This window comes from Chiloscyllium punctatum, chromosome 24, assembly GCF_047496795.1.
Source record: "Chiloscyllium punctatum isolate Juve2018m chromosome 24, sChiPun1.3, whole genome shotgun sequence".
Lineage (NCBI taxonomy): Eukaryota > Metazoa > Chordata > Chondrichthyes > Orectolobiformes > Hemiscylliidae > Chiloscyllium > Chiloscyllium punctatum.
The window spans coordinates 85,839,244-85,855,195 of NC_092762.1; the positions used below are offsets into that span (position 1 = coordinate 85,839,244).

The 15,952-nt window shown below is 44.3% G+C and overlaps 1 protein-coding gene across 2 annotated transcripts in view; it reads left to right on the top strand.

The window, feature by feature from the left end:
* Nucleotides 1-15,745, top strand: part of LOC140494791 (uncharacterized) — a 32,084-nt gene extending 16,339 nt beyond the window's left edge. For both annotated transcript variants that reach the window (XM_072594389.1, XM_072594390.1), the window contains 3 exons: nucleotides 413-934; nucleotides 3,891-4,030; nucleotides 13,074-15,745. In XM_072594389.1, the coding sequence (XP_072450490.1) occupies nucleotides 413-934; nucleotides 3,891-4,030; nucleotides 13,074-13,121 (710 nt within the window). In that variant the 3' untranslated portion in view covers nucleotides 13,122-15,745. The remainder of the gene's footprint in view (nucleotides 1-412; nucleotides 935-3,890; nucleotides 4,031-13,073) is intronic.
* The last annotated feature ends 207 nt before the right edge of the window (nucleotides 15,746-15,952 follow it).

A 15,952-nucleotide genomic window follows, 5' to 3' on the forward strand; every position in this document is an offset into this window, starting at 1 on the left:
ATGGAAATTGATGTGTGCACTAAATTATAAATTTACAATAACATCCTTCAGTCTTTGAAAGTCTTTTGCTGCTTAATTCAATATAAAGATGACTGTGAGTGAAACAGTTGCTCAGTGAGAATTGGCTGCTGGATTTCTTAAATCTCACTGCCTCACTTTAAGAGACCTATCTATGACCAATCGTTTGGCCAATTCTACTAATATTTTCCACATTTGGTGTCAAATCTTGTTTGAGAACATACCAGTGATGCACCATGGGATGTTTTCCTGACTTTCTAAACGTGTGTGAATGCCAGGTTATCATCACTCCACATCTGCTGCTTCTGGTTAAGGGTATGCCTTGTTTTGGTGGCTAGCACCCCTTTGATGAATTGGGGACTTACTGAGACTTACTTTGGTTTTATTTCCTCAGGTTCTACTCCCCCTCCAGCTCAATCAACCACAATGGAGAGCAAGTCCTTGACCACTGTTGCAACAAGCAGCAGCATAACTCAAGCACCCAGTGTGGTATCAACCACCAACTCAACAGGACTACCTAATGCAACCACCACCAACCCAACGGGACTGCCTAATGCAACCACCACCAACTCAACAGGACTACCTAATGCAACCACCACCAACCCAACGGGACTGCCTAATGCAGCTACCACCAACTCAACAGGACTGCCTAATGCAACCACCACCAACTCAACGGGACTGCCTAATTCAACAACCGCTAACTCAACAAGAGTGCCCACTGTAACAACAGCTGCTCCACTCAATGGATCAGAAAGTATGACCACAGTTGTAGACAACACTGTGGTGACATTGAATGGAACTGGCACCCCAAAGACTGTCGACAGTCAGACCAGCATTGCCACCTCTACCTCTCTATTGACTCAAAGCCCCAGTGCAAGCACAGTGGAGACCTCCACTGCCATTGTGAATTCCACAGGTTAGTAATTGAACTCTCTCAACACCAACCAATGCAACATTGGCCCTGACTTTCTTTCCTCTATGGAGTGTGCAGAGGCCTTTTCTTGCTGCTAACTCCTATGTTTGAACGTAAACAGTGATGGAAGGATTTCCAAATGTGAAGAAATCGCTTAATATTAATTCATGTAGCAGACCCAGGCCAAGCAAGCCCAGCCAAGTCTTTTTCTCTCTTACATCATCTCAGCCAGTGGGCAAACCTTTCTCTCTTCTCTACTATCTCATGTGTGTATCACAACTTGAGCAGACCCTCTTTAACCTGTTTAAATAGAGCTATCAATTGAACATAAGCTGTTCCCTTCCTCAACACCAATTCAGACCTCTCCTTAGTCCACCCTGCTTTAAAGTGTATAGTTCTGATGATTTTTTCCGATCTCAATAATTAAGATGCTTCACACCAGAAGTTACTCACCTGTGCACCAGTCCAAGGCCTGGTCCTCACTGGGTACATGTGGGCACCAACATTGGATACAGGATTTAAACTTGATCACAAAGAAAGAGCAAAATCCTGCAGCAACTGGAAACCTGAATAAAAATACAGTGCTGAAGAAATTCAGTATCTGTGGAGAGAACAGAAACAAAAGTTGATGTTTTGAATCTAACATCAATTCTTCAGTTGAAGAAGGGCAGATTTTCAGCTGGTCAGATTTACTGTCCCAGGATGGATAGGTGTATGTAGGAACCCTGTCCCAGAATAGATAGATGTATGTGGGGACCTTCCAAATCTCCTATGTAACACACTCCAAAGGAACTTCCAGGGAAATTCAACTTCCCTCCTGACAATTTCTCTCCACATAAAACCCTCTAAAATAAAAACTCGATTTTAATCAGATAGTTCAGAAGGTCCCCATGAATTCAAGTATAATAGTTACTCAGGCAACATTAGACTATTAAGTATCCTGGCTAAATGTTGAGTAGCTATTAAACAGGCGCCAAGCTTACCTTACGCACGTCCACACTTCCCCATACCCCTTACAACTCCCAGGACCCAACCCCTCTACGAGACCCCTCTACCTTTATATCTTGTGTATTTACCTTTTGACAGAAGCTGACTATCAGCACGTTCAAATTGCAGAATATGACACTGCCTGTGTATAAAGGGGGCTGAGTTTGCGGGGGTCACATTGCGGAATACGACACTGCCTGTGTATAAAGGGGGCCGAGTTTGCCTTTGTCTGGAAGATGTACACCATGTGAAAACTGTCAGAATGGAAGTATGGCTGGCTCCACATTTCTCATGGAGCCCCGTGCAGGAGTCTCCTCTCAGAAACACAGAAGGGATCAGTTTGGCAATCTGAGAGATTGTTACTCCCCAGAATGTCTGGTCCCAGTGATTAATTGAAACAAACCCAGAGAGAACTCAGCAGGTCTGGCAGCACTTGTTGAGACAGAAGCAGAGTTAAGATTTTGAGTCCAATAAGACCTTTCTCCAGGAATAAATGATTAATAATGAATGTGACTGAACCGTCAACTCACTGTTATAAACCATAGAGTCATTGAGCTGTACAGCATGGGAGCAGTTCCTTTGCTCCATCTCTTCTATGCCGACCAGATATCTATTCATATATCCATCCAGATGAAATATTGCAACTGTACCAGCTTCCACCACCTCCTCAAGCAGCTCATTCCATACATGTACCACCCTCTATGTGAAAAAGTTGCCCCTTTGCTCCCTTTATATCTTTCCCCTCATCTTAAACCTATGCCCTCTAGTTTTGGATTCCCCCACTTTAGGAAAAAGACCTTGTCTATTTAACCTATCTATGACCTCATGGTTTTATACCCTCAGCCTCTGACACTCCAAGGAAAATAACAACAGTCTATTCAGCCTCTCCTTATAGCTCAAACACTCCAACCCTGGCAACATCTTTGTAAATCTTTTCTGAACCCTTTCAAGTTTCACAACATCAGTTACTATTGTTTTGTGAATTACTCATGACATTTAGATTAGATTAGATTCCCTACAGTGTGAAAACAGGCCCTTCGGCCCAACAAGTCCACACCGACCCTCTGAAGAGTAACCAACCCAGACCCATTTCCCTCTGACTAATGCACCTAATACTAGGTTATAACTAGTGTTATATTCATAGGAGTATAAATAAACAAAGCAATAGGAATATAGATGATGGAAACTGCAGGAACATGGATGAAGGAAGTGAGAGGTTAGTATGTTAACACTGTGGGCAATTTAACATGGTCAGTTCACCTATTAGATTAGATTAGATTAGATTACTTACAGTATGGAAACAGGCCCTTCGGCCCAATAAGTCCACACCGCCCCGCCGAAGCGCAACCCACCCATACCCCTACATCTATATTTACCCCTTACCTAACACTACGGGCAATTTAGCATGGCCAATTCACCTAACCTGCACATCTTTGGACTGTGGGAGGAAACCGGAGCACCCGGAGGAAACCCACGCAGACACGGGGAGAACGTGCAAACTCCACACAGTCAGTCGCCTGAGGTGGGAATTGAACCCGGGTCTCTGGCGCTGTGAGGCAGCAGTGCTAACCACTGTGCCACCGTGCCGCCCACCTGACCTGCATATCTTTGGACAGTGGGAGGAAACCGGAGCACCCGGAGGAAACCCACGCAGACACGGGGAGAACGTGCAAACTCCACACAGACAGTTGTCTGAGACTGGAATTGAACCTAGAACCCTGGTGCTGTGAGTCAGCATTGCTAACGACTGAGCCACCGTGCCATCCTAGTCACCAGATCATCATGATGTCTCTTTCTCCATTTTGTTCCTGAAAGGTCTTATATAACAATGTAGTTTTCATGAAACACTACTTGCCAGTCATGAGCCCATGACTGTGTGTGTGTGCATGTACTTGATCTGTCTGTGTGTCCCATCTGTTGCTTTGTTTTGCCTGTGTAATTTAGTTCCATCTTTATTCCATCTATTCCCCAGGACACCATACCCTAGACCCTGGCCTGATTGCTCTTATTGTAATTCTGGTGGCAATTTTACTCATTGGGTTACTCGTTACTGCAGTGAAATATTCACAGCAAGGGAAACCGGAGTTTAAACGACTTCAGGAATTGCCGATGGTATGTATGTCAAATTGATTTTGGTGTGCAGATACCTCGATGTATGTTCTTGTGTTTATATCTGTCTCTGGCATGTAGAGTTTATTGTTATTGAATGTCCCTATGCCTCAGACCCAGACTAGATGTGGGTATAATGTGTGTGTGTGTGTCGGCTGTATGAACCTCTGCATGTACACATAGTTTTGGTTTATGTATCTGTATGTACTGAGTGTGTGTGTATACATGCATGTGTCTATATCTGCATGTGTGTACGTGCATGTATCTGTATCTGCATGTGTGTTTGCATGTGTGTGTATGTACATCTATCAGTATCTACGTGTGCGTGTGTATGTGCATATGTCTGTATCTGTGTGTGCATGTACATGCATGTGTCTGTATCTGTGTGTATATATACATGCACGTGTCTATCTGTCTGTATCTGTGTGTATATACATGCATGTGTGTGTATACGTGCATGTGTCTGTATCTGTGTGTATATATACATGCACGTGTCTATCTGTCTGTATCTGTGTGTATATACATGCATGTGTGTGTATACGTGCATGTGTCTGTATCTGCATGTGCATACATGTGTGTATATTTTTGTGTGTGCACACTAAATGTCACAAAATACATCTGAGGCAGCGAATACATGGAAGTACCACCTCCTTCACCGTCACTGGGTCAAAATCCTGGAATTCCCTCCTTAAGGGCATTGTAGATCTACCTACAGCACATGGACTGCAGTGATTCAGAAAGGCAGCTCACCTCCCACCTTCTCAAGGGGCAACTAGGGACAGGCAATAAATGTTGTCCTAGCCAGTGTCACTGACATCTCATGAGAGAAATTTAAAAATAGATTATTTCACTAATCCCTCCCACTGTGGCAACATGAGTCAATCTCTGATCTTTGCAAAAAATAAAAATGGGTTAGATTTTGAGACAAAAACTGACTGATGTAATATTTGCAAGGAACCTGCCTCACCATTTAAACAGTGGAATCAGCCTATACCAATTTCACCTGGGCACACACACCCTTGTTGATGTTGGATTTGTGCCAGAAGCTGTTGGTTTCACTTCTGGCTCCCGCAATATGTTCATTTGACCTTATGTTCACTAATCTCCCTTTCCTGGTATGTTCCTATTGAATCATGTGACTCAGCAGTTCACTGCTTCATCTTATTTCTTTATATACAGAGAGATCATAGAGTCACAGAGATGTACAGCACAGAATCAGACCCTTCAGTCCAACTTGTCATGCTAACCAGATATCCTAAATTAATCTAGCCCTATTTAGAACCACACAATCCCTACAGTGTGAAAACAGTCCGGTTGGTCCAACAAGTCCACATCGACCCTCCAAAAACAAACCCACCCACACCTATCCCCATCTCTATTATTCAACATTTCCCCTGACTAATGCACCTAACTTGCATATCCCTGAACACTATGGGCAATTTAGCATGGCCAATTCACCCTAACCTGCAGATCTTTGGATTGTGGGAGGAAACCAGAGCACGCGGAGGAAACCCACACAGACACAGGGAGAACGTTGCAAACTCCACACAGACAGTCACCCGAGGGTGGAATCAACCTGGGTCCCAGGTGCTGTGAGACAGCAGTGCTAACCACTGAGCCACCGTGCCGCGCAGCACTTAGACCATATCCCTCTAAACCCTTCCTATTCATATTCCCATCCAGATGCCTTTTAAATGCTGCAATTGTACCAGCCTCCACCACTTCCTCTGGCAGCTCATTCCAAACACGTACCACCCTCTGCATGAAAAAGTTGCTCTTCGGTCCCTTTTAAATCTTTCGCCTCTCACCCTAAACCTATGTCCTCTAGTTCTGGACTCCCTAGAGAAAAGACTTTGTCTATTTATCCTATCCATGCCTCTCACGATTTTATAAACCTCGATAAGGTCAACCCTCAGCTTCCTATGCTCCAGAGAAAACAGCCCCAGCCTATTCAGCCTCTTCCTATAGCTCAAACCCTCCAACCCTGGCAATATCCTTGTAAACCTTTTCTGAACCCTTTCAAGTTTCACAGCATTTTTCCCATAGATCAACTTGGGATCCAGAACCGAAGGAATTAAATGAGTGCCTGAGGTGCATTGTGGGGCCAGCAATGGGTTAGAAGGGGCTCCTAGCCAAGGAAGATCCCAGATGAGATTTCCGGTTTGTGCTGTGGTCAATGTTCCCAGCTGGGGCTGCTGCAAGTTGCTGCCTGTAGTTGGACGTATTTCTAGAAAGGTTGTTTCGGACAGACCTCTCTCTCCAATGATTGCTCCCCTCCCTCACATGCACTCCCACCATAAGTCAACTGACATGCCCCATTTTACAGCACCTGCCATTCCCCACAAACAATTGGAAAGCAAACAAGGCTCTTTGCTATCTAATTAGATGACTATCAATTCACAGAATCATAGACTTTTCTGTGCAGAAGGAGGCCATTCGGCCCATTGTGACAGCAACATCCCTTCAGATGTGCAACTCGCCCAGTTGTCATCATCACCTGGTAACCTTACACTCTGTTCCTTGTCTGATAACTATGGGACTCCCTTTTGACAGCCTTGTTTGAATCTGCCTCCACCACAGTCTCAGGTGCTGCATTCCAAATCCCAGTGGTTCAGTGAGTCAAATCATTTTCCTTGAACCACTTTTGCTTCTCTTACATTAAGTTACATTTGCACATTTGTGTTTTCATGAGTCAAAATATTAGTGAGTTTTGAGAAGATTTGTAGCTCAAGTTGAGGTTCTGGATATAGGTTTGCTCGCTGAGCTAGAAGGTTCATTTTCAGACATTTCATCACCATACTAGGTAACATAAAGCCTGACTTCATCCGGAGGCTCACTGAAGATGTTCCCTAGTATGGTGACGAAACATCTGGAAATGAACCATCCAGTCAAAATATTTTATAATTTTTCAAAGGCTCTTCTCAGGATTTTCTTGAGGTTATGCTTTGATTTGTGGGGACTTTTATTTTTGTTTTCAGGGGTTCTTTTTCCATTCCTAACTACCCAACATCCTGACATTGAATACAATAGCCCTATATTCTCTGTAATTTCAAAACAATGTGCAGTGGATGCATAGAAAGGTGTAAAGCACTGAAAGGGCTTTCTAGGGTAAATGCTGAGGGGTTCTTTCTGTGAGGTGTAGAGTGTAGAACACTGGGTCATAGCTTCAGGATCAGAGGATTGAAGCTTGACGTGAGGGGGAAAGTCTTAACTAAGAGGATTGTGAATCTTCGGAACACCCCACTCCAATGGATCTGCAATTGTTGAACACAAGTCTTCAAGCGTTCAAGATAATAACAGCGCAGATGAAGGTAAACTATTTCTAATGGTTGAGAATCCTAGAACTACAGGGCAGAGTCTTTGAATTAGATTAGATTCCCTACAGTGTGGAAACAGGCCCTTCACCCCAACAAATCCACACCGACCCTCTGAACAGTTGCCCACCCAAACCCCTTTCTTCCCCTCTGACTAATTACCTAACACTATGGGCAATTTGGCATAGCCAATTCACCTAACCTGCACATTTTTGGACTGTAGGAGGAAACCCACACAGACACTGGGAGAATGTACAAACTCCACACAGACAGTTGCCCGAGGTTGGAATCGAACCTGGAACCTTGGTGCTGTGAGGCAGCAGTGCTAACCACTGAGCCATTGTGCTGCCAAACTAGTTAGGGCCAAACTAGTTCAGGAGCAATGTTAGGAAGCACTTCTACACACAAAGACTGGTAGAGAAATAGACGCAATCAATATGGGATCCTTTGTTAATTTTACACCTGAGATAGATTTTTTTTTCGTAAAGCAAAGGTTTGAAGGGATATGGACCAAGGGATATGGAGTTAGGCCACAGATCAGCCATGATCTCATTGAATGGCAGCTCAACATAGAATCCCTACAGTGTGGAAGCAGGCCATTCAGCCCATCAAGTTCACACTGACCCACCAAAGAGTTTCCCATCCACACCGACCCCTTACCCGATCCCTGCAACCCTACATTTCCCATGGCTAATCCACTTAGCATGCACACCCCTGGATGTTATAGGCAATTTAGCATGGCTAGTTCACCTAACCTGCACATCTTTGGACTGTGGGAGGAAACTGGAGCACCCAGAGGAAACCCACATAGACACGGGGAGAATGTGCAAACTCCACACAGAGTTTCCAGAGGCTGGAATGGAACCCAGGTCCCTGGCGCTGTGAGGCAGCAGTGCTAGCCACTGTGCCACCCCCACTGCTGAGAGGCTGCATGGCCTTCTCCTGTTCCTATGTCCCTTGGACTGAGGCTGATAGATTTTTGGGCAATGAGGGAATCAAAGTTTTTGGGAAATGGATTTGAGGAAGAAGAGATCCGTTGTAATCTAGAGAGTAGTGGTGAAGGCTCAAAAGGGCTGAATGGTCTGTTCCTGGTTTTATTTCTTCAATATTCTGTCATGACAATGTAGCATTGGGTTGAGCTGTGACGTGGCCCTCACATCCCCTTTAAGGGAACTCTTTAGCCAGAACATCACCTGACTGAAGGTAATTAGCATAATCAGCATTTCATCTCAGAATTGGCAAAGTGCTCCATTCCCACAAGGTGCTGTTTATAAAATTGGAAGTATGTGGTTGCTCAGTTACAAGTTGTTTAATTCAACAGACGATGGGTCGCTATTAGTCTTTTATAGCAGGAACAAATACTATCTACTGATTTTAACCAGACCAATAGGAGTGTCTTGTTTGGGGCAGGGGGCTGACGAAGGCTTTCGAATGTTTGTTTATGCACTTCTTAGATGGTTGTAAAGATGCTGTTTGACTCTATAATAAGCTCTGGACTGTCTTTATGAAGAGTGTCTATAATCTCCCATTGCGCACAAGACATTTTATGTTATTAATATCAAAGAACATTGAGCTTGGATATAGTTAGCTGGGCTGTCAAAAACCTATCAACCTGAGAGAAATGTTACTCGTGTCTTTTGATCAAGGGTTAACTCTAACTGGGATAACACCAGAACTATGAGGTTTTACCCATCAGATAACACTGAGAAGGCAGGAGCTCTTTCCTGCATTAAAGACAGAGTGCGCCGAGGGCAATTTGATAGAGACATTGAAAATTACAAAGGCTTTTGATTGGGTAGACATAGAGACGGTGTGGATGAGACTAAAACTAGGCTTCATAAATCCATGGTTGTCACAATCCAATCCAGTTGGGAGTTCGGGGCCAACATTTTTACCAAGAGAGAGGTGAGAAGGTGCAACTCATTTCTACAATACGCACTTAAGGGAAGCTAGACAATGGTGACTGAGAAAGAGATCAATGCTGAGAGGGTGAGAGTGTGAGAGAAAGAAAGGTAAGAGGAGAGAGGTGTTGGGTGTAAACACAAGCACAGACTAATTATGCTGTTTCCATGCAGTAAATCCTTTATAAACCGATGTTCCTTTATTCTGATTATGCTTCTGACCCTTTACTCCAGCTCTACTTTATCTCAAACGTTTAGTGCTTAATCACATCTTTCCCTTGTCTCTCCTCAGCTGTTTAATCCCTATAATTCTTTATAGTTTTCTACCCAATGACTCTTTCCTGGTATTAAGGTTCATTTATCTCTCACCCCCACTCCTCCACTCACCCAGTCACACTCACCCACACTCACTCACCCTTCCACCCAGTCACACACTCACTGTCAGTCACCTCATACCCACGAGGGTTGCTGATGCTGGGGAGCTGTGTTGTGAAGGTATAAGCAGTTGTTTCCTCCAGCCCAGTCTAACCCTCTGGCTGTCATCGATGCTGATGTAGTTGCTATCACTGCTCTTTGTGACCACCCAGTCTCCCTGCTCTCAGCCAATCATCTCCCACTCCTGCCGCCTCCAAACCAGGCCAGACTGCCTCACACCTCCTGCCCTCCCCCCCCCCCCCCCCCCCCCCACCCACCATATCACTCCCCCCCCCCTCCCCCCAACTCTCTGGCCCCTATTGGAGCAGCAGCTCCTTTCAAAAATATTCCGGTGACATTCACCTGTCATTTTGAGCAATGGCTTAGTGGATCACACAGGATCCCTCAATGGATTAGACAATACCACTCAGTGAATCACACAGGAAATCCCAGTGGGACACACGGGATCCTCCAGTGGATCACACAGGACCCCTCGATAGATCACACAGGATCACCCAGTGAAAGATTCAACCAGTCTGGGGCTGTTTCCTCCAGAAAAGAGGAGATGAACTTATGAGGGTCTTTAGAATTACGAAGAAAGTTTTTTTTAAAAATATCAAGGATGTGGGAGTCACTAGCTTGGTCAGTGAGGGGGAGGGTGGAGGTGAGAGAGAGGGAATCATAAATAAACAACAAACATCTCTATACCTATGTGACATAGGATCCCCCGATGGGTCACATGGTTGTCTATTGAACAAACCTGTTTTATCCTATTCACCTCAAACAATCCCAGTGCAACAATTTCCTCATTCGCAGTACTCTGCTGGTAAAGACATTTTTCTGACTGGATATAGAGATGTTTGTTGTTTATTTATGATTCCCTCTCTCTCACCTCCACCCTCCCCCTCACTGACCAAGCTAGTGACTCCCACATCCTTGATATTTTTTTAAAAAACTTTCTTCGTAATTCTAAAGACCCTCATAAGTTCATCTCCTCTTTTCTGGAGGAAACAGCCCCAGACTGGTTGAATCTTTTACCCTCCTCTGAGCTGGTTTCGTTCATTTATGAAGCATTTTTGAGATCAATTATTTCTCGGTACTGGTCTGAACTTTCTCTTTTTGAGCTTTCTCTGTTGTTCCCAGGAGATTTTATAGACGACAAGGAATAGGAGAAAGTGCCTCCTTGTGGTGCTCTTGGCATTCTGACCATGGGAGGAGTCATGCTCACTCCTGCCAGCCAATCCCCCACATGGTATACCGCTGTGTTTTGGCAGATGCTGTCGTTGCATTGGGATATCACCTCTTCTCCATTAGGACAATGCTGCACCCTATCAGAATAAATTAATACTGCACCCTTTGGAAAATAGATCAGCGATAAACATGGGATCAATTCAACCTGCTCAAACAGTAAACTTTCAAAGAAGTTATTTCCACATTCCTGTCTCAGTCCCGACAGATGCACAGCTGATATTTTCAATTCTTTCTCCATACGAGTCCCACATTTGAGGAGAAAACCTGATGTAAAATGTCATGTACAATAATGCAATTAATTCAGTCATGTTGGCTCCAAGATTTGAATTCTGCTGCTGTATCTGGGCAAGCTTTTCCTATTCCACACTTGTACTTGGCAAAGAATTTATAGTCAGAAACAGGGTATTCAGTCCATATGCTCTATGCTGGTCTTTCTGATCCTCCATCTCCATCTCCATACCTCCATCACCTCCTCAACACAAACATTTGTTCTTCACTCCCTTCTTTAGCCAGCTTCCAAATAAATGTATCAAAACAATTTGCCTTGATCAAAGCTTCCCATTCTTACTGGCTGGCTTTTCCTGAATTTCCGATTGGTTTATTATAAATTTTTATTTCTGGTTACTAAATTTAGATTCTTCCCACAAGTTTCCTGGTGACAAGAATAAAATCTTTGTCTGTCTCATTCTGAAACTCTATGATTATTGTCTGGTAGCAAATCCCCAATTTCTCATCCCTAAACTTGTTTCTGTGTGTGATGTTAGCCTTTCTGACAGTTGAGCTGCACTAAATAGCCCATCCTGTGCTTCCTCACTGATTGAGTCACAGACTTGCATCTTGCTCCAACTCATTCCTTCCCGAGACTGAAAGTCAAAGCACTCTTCACCTTCCACCACCTTCATGTCTTCAAGTGAGGAGACAATGTTCTAGTTGTATTGTTGCAGGAAATTCTGGAGATCTGTGTTTGAATCTATTCTTTGATAGAACATAGATTTTCTTTTCTTAAATATCTGGAATTAAGAGCTTAATGATATTGATCATCATAAAAACGAATGACCTTTAGGGAAGGAAATTGCCATCCTGACCTGGTTTGGTCACTATGTGACTCCAGACCCATAGCAATGCAGTTGACTCTTAACTACACTCTGGGAGAAAGTGAGGACTGCAGATGATGGCGATTAGAGTCCAAAAGTGTGGCGCTGGAAAGCACAACAAGTCAGGCAGCATCCGAGGAGCAGGAAAGTCGACATTTCGAGCATAAGCCCTGATGAAGGGCTTTTGCCCGAAACGTCGACTCTCCTGCTTCTTGGATGCTGCCTGACCTGCTGTACTTTTCAAATGCCTCACTTCTCGGCTCTTAACTGTCCTCTGGGCAATTAGGGATGTTGCAATCAGTGCTGACCTAGCTAGCAACACCCACATCCTGCGACTGAATAACAAAACCTCAAACTGGAGTTACCTAGTTAGTCCACATCTATTTATCTGCTTCTCGTTGACCATCATATTGTTGGAGCACCCACTTGAACTCTTTGGGGAAGATGGGTAGAGACTGCCCCTTGTCCACCAACTGCCTGTGGATGGAGGTGGGTATAGGGGGTACTTTGCCTGTGGATGGAGGTGGGTGTAGGGGCACTTTGCCTGTGGATGGAGGTGGGTGTGGGGGACACCTTACCTGTGGATGGAGGTGGGCGTGGGGGACACCTTACCTGTGGATGGAGGTGGGCGTGGGGGACACTTTGCCTGTGGATGGAGGTGGGTGTGGGGGACACTTTGCCTGTGGATGGAGGTGGGTGTGGGGGACACCTTACCTGTGGATGGAGGTGGGTGTGGGGGACACTTTGCCTGTGGATGGAGGTGGGTGTGGGGGACACTTTGCCTGTGGATGGAGGTGGGCGTGGGGGTACTTTGCCTGTAGATGGAGGTGGGCGTGGGGGTACTTTGCCTGTAGATGGAGGTGGGCGTGGGGGTACTTTGCCTGTGGATGGAGGTGGGCGTGGGGGGCACTTTGCATGTGGATGGAGGTGGGTATAGGGGGCACTTTGCCTGTGGATGGAGGTGGGCATGGGGGACTCCTTGCCTGTAGATGGAGGTGGGCGTGGGGGGTACTTTGCATGTCTGACTGTCAAATGAAATACTTAACACCCATTTCCATTTTGGTTCTTTCAGAACAGCTTAAGTGAAGACGCTCCATTTGCTCAGTATCCACCCAAGTAACACAGAAATGCACGCTTGACTGCATGAGAATGTTCTGGAAAGTGTTACACCGTTTGTTTGGCTTTTGGCAAAGCTACTCACCCAGTCAGCTGTTTTCGCACTTACCTGCCTGCTCACTCATTTACTTACTGTTCTGCTGATAATTTCAGTTAACCCTTTAACCCCCGAGCCTGACCAACTCTAACCTAGCTGCTGTACAAACGCTTGCACGCTTGCCTTAGAATGTGGACTTTCTGTTGGAAATGATAATAAGCAGCTTCTAATTTAGCTCTCGAGGCCATTGTAATGCTATGAGCCTTGGTTGTCATTGTATCAATGTTTTCTACTTGGTGGTGTGGAAGATGTAATTCACTTCTTCAACCTTAACAGGTTTAAGTTTAAGGCAAAATGTTTGACCAAATGGTGCCTTTATTTTTTGTAAATGGGAATGCTATCTCTGGGCAGTGGATCTGTTTCGGCAACTGCCCCGAACCCAATCTCGATTCTGACTTAAAGCCCAGCCAAGAGACCCCCAACAGCGGTTTGTTGTGCAAAGCTGAATGCTGCTAGCACTGTGCCTGGGTTAGTTTAGTGCAATAGCCCAGAGGAGGCAACAGCATCATGGTATTATCGCTAGACAATTAATCTGGAGACCAAGATAATGGACCTGGGTTCAAATCCTGTCAATGGCAGATGGTGGCACTTGAATAATCAATTTGCAAGTAACTGTCTAGCAGTGGCCACAAAGCTGGTATTGACTGTCAGGGGAAAAACTCAACTGGTTCACTATGGAAAGGAAAGCCAATGCCCTGGCCTGGTCTGGCCTATATATGACTCTAGACCCACAGCAATGTGGTTGAATCTGGGCAATAAATGTTTGTCCAACTAGCAATACCCATACTCTGTGAATGAACGTTCAAAATAAAAGCTGTAACCACCCTTCTGTAAATAGAGGGAAGGGCAAAGAGACTGTGTTCCAGAAGAGTTTAATATCGCTGCTGACCTCAGATAGACAACTTTGATTTTCACTGCAGCCCGAGTTAATTCACAGGACTCAAATGGACAAAGGCAAAGAATCCACATTATCCCCATTAGGAGTCTTTCAGTTACATCATGATGAAGATCAGTATCTGAGCTCATCAGTTGTACAACATCAGCATCCTTATCTAACAAGAGTCTATCAACCTCAGTTCTGAACATCTCAATTACACTCCCATTTCCCAGCCTTCAATAGCTGTTTGGGGAGAAAGGAATTCTGGATTTCCACTGTGTGTGAAAACCCTTCTTCACAGGAAACAGTGTCTCATCAGCAACATTATTAACTCTTATTCACTGTAAACAACTTGTTAGATCACCCCATTATGGAAACACTAGTCTAGTGGATGCAACATCGTTTGAGGTAAAGAATTAAACTGAAACAATTGTTCTGCATCTTTCGTGAATATCTGTGTTAGTGTTTCCAGTCAAGTTTTGAAAAACAAACTTCAAACCAACTTGCTCACTCTGATACTTAGATCCAGCTCATGACTTTGGAAAGCAGCCCAAGGTTTGTATCAGTGAGGTAGGGAAAGCAGCTACTGCAATGTAAACTCTCACTGGGTCACATACCTGCACTCCCTTGATGGCGGTGATGATGATGATGATGATGATGGTGTTCCTTACTCCAGTCAAAAGCAAAAAGTCATTTTCCCGTTCATCCCTGTTCCTATTGTGTGTGCCATTGACCCCACAAGCCAGCTCCTGGGTTCAGTAAGAGCCTGATTATGGCCTCAACTCTGCTTTCTCACCTTCCCCCCCCACTTGTAAATCAAAATTCTGACTAATGCAGCCTTGAATATATTCAATGACCCAGTCTCTACTGCTTCTGGCGAACAGAATTCCAAAGATAAATGACCATCTAAGAAAAGAAATTCCTCCAAAATAAGAGAGACTCATTATTTGGAAACCCTTCCCCCACATTCTAGATTCCCCAACAAGGAAATTGGGGTAGGTAAGAGCTTAAATGGTTGTAAATCCTGCACCAATAGAGAAACCTCCAATAAACTTGTTATTAGCTGCTGTAAGAGGTTGTGTATTGCCCCATACCTATTTCTGTTTTCAGTCACTCCAATGAAATCCTCAAAATTGATTGTCTTCTCTGTAACCATCACCTCTCTCTGATTCTTTTGACTACCTGTTACACTAACTGCACTTAACAAGGTGTAGGTTTATGGGTCTGCTTAGGACACAATGGACCTTAAGGTGTTGTCAACTGGAGGGACATCATGCACTATCATTCTGAGGCATGATTACCGTCAGCTGAGGGGTTTGTGACTCATTGGCTGTGAGGCATTTTGGGAATATCCTGAGCTTGTGAAAAGCTCGATGGAAATGATAGGTCAAGTAACAGGACAGAGTGGACAGACCACAGCACAAACTGGTCTCTGAGCCAGTGATAAGCAACACATTGACTCCTGGTTTGGGAAAGAGCTTTTGTTTTCAGGAAGTCACCAGTAATACTGAAAGCAGCAATTACCTGAAGATTCTGAGATTGTAATATGTAATTCTTTTAAAGAGGGAAGTTTTATTTTTCTTTGCTGTGGGAGAATGTACTTGATTCCATTTGTAAATCTGATAATTCATCAATAAACACTATCTCCTTTTCATTGAGAGCTGATTATTTAGGAACAAGAAGTTCCATTTTCTGTCTTCCATTTGATTCCGATTTTATATTGACTTGGTGTTGTCAACTTGCTTGAGGTTTGCATGGAAAACATAGCACTGAAATTCTGATAGGGTAAAAACAATGACTGCAAGATGCTGAAAACCAAATACTGGATTAGTGGTGCTGGAAGAGCACAGCAGTTCAGGCA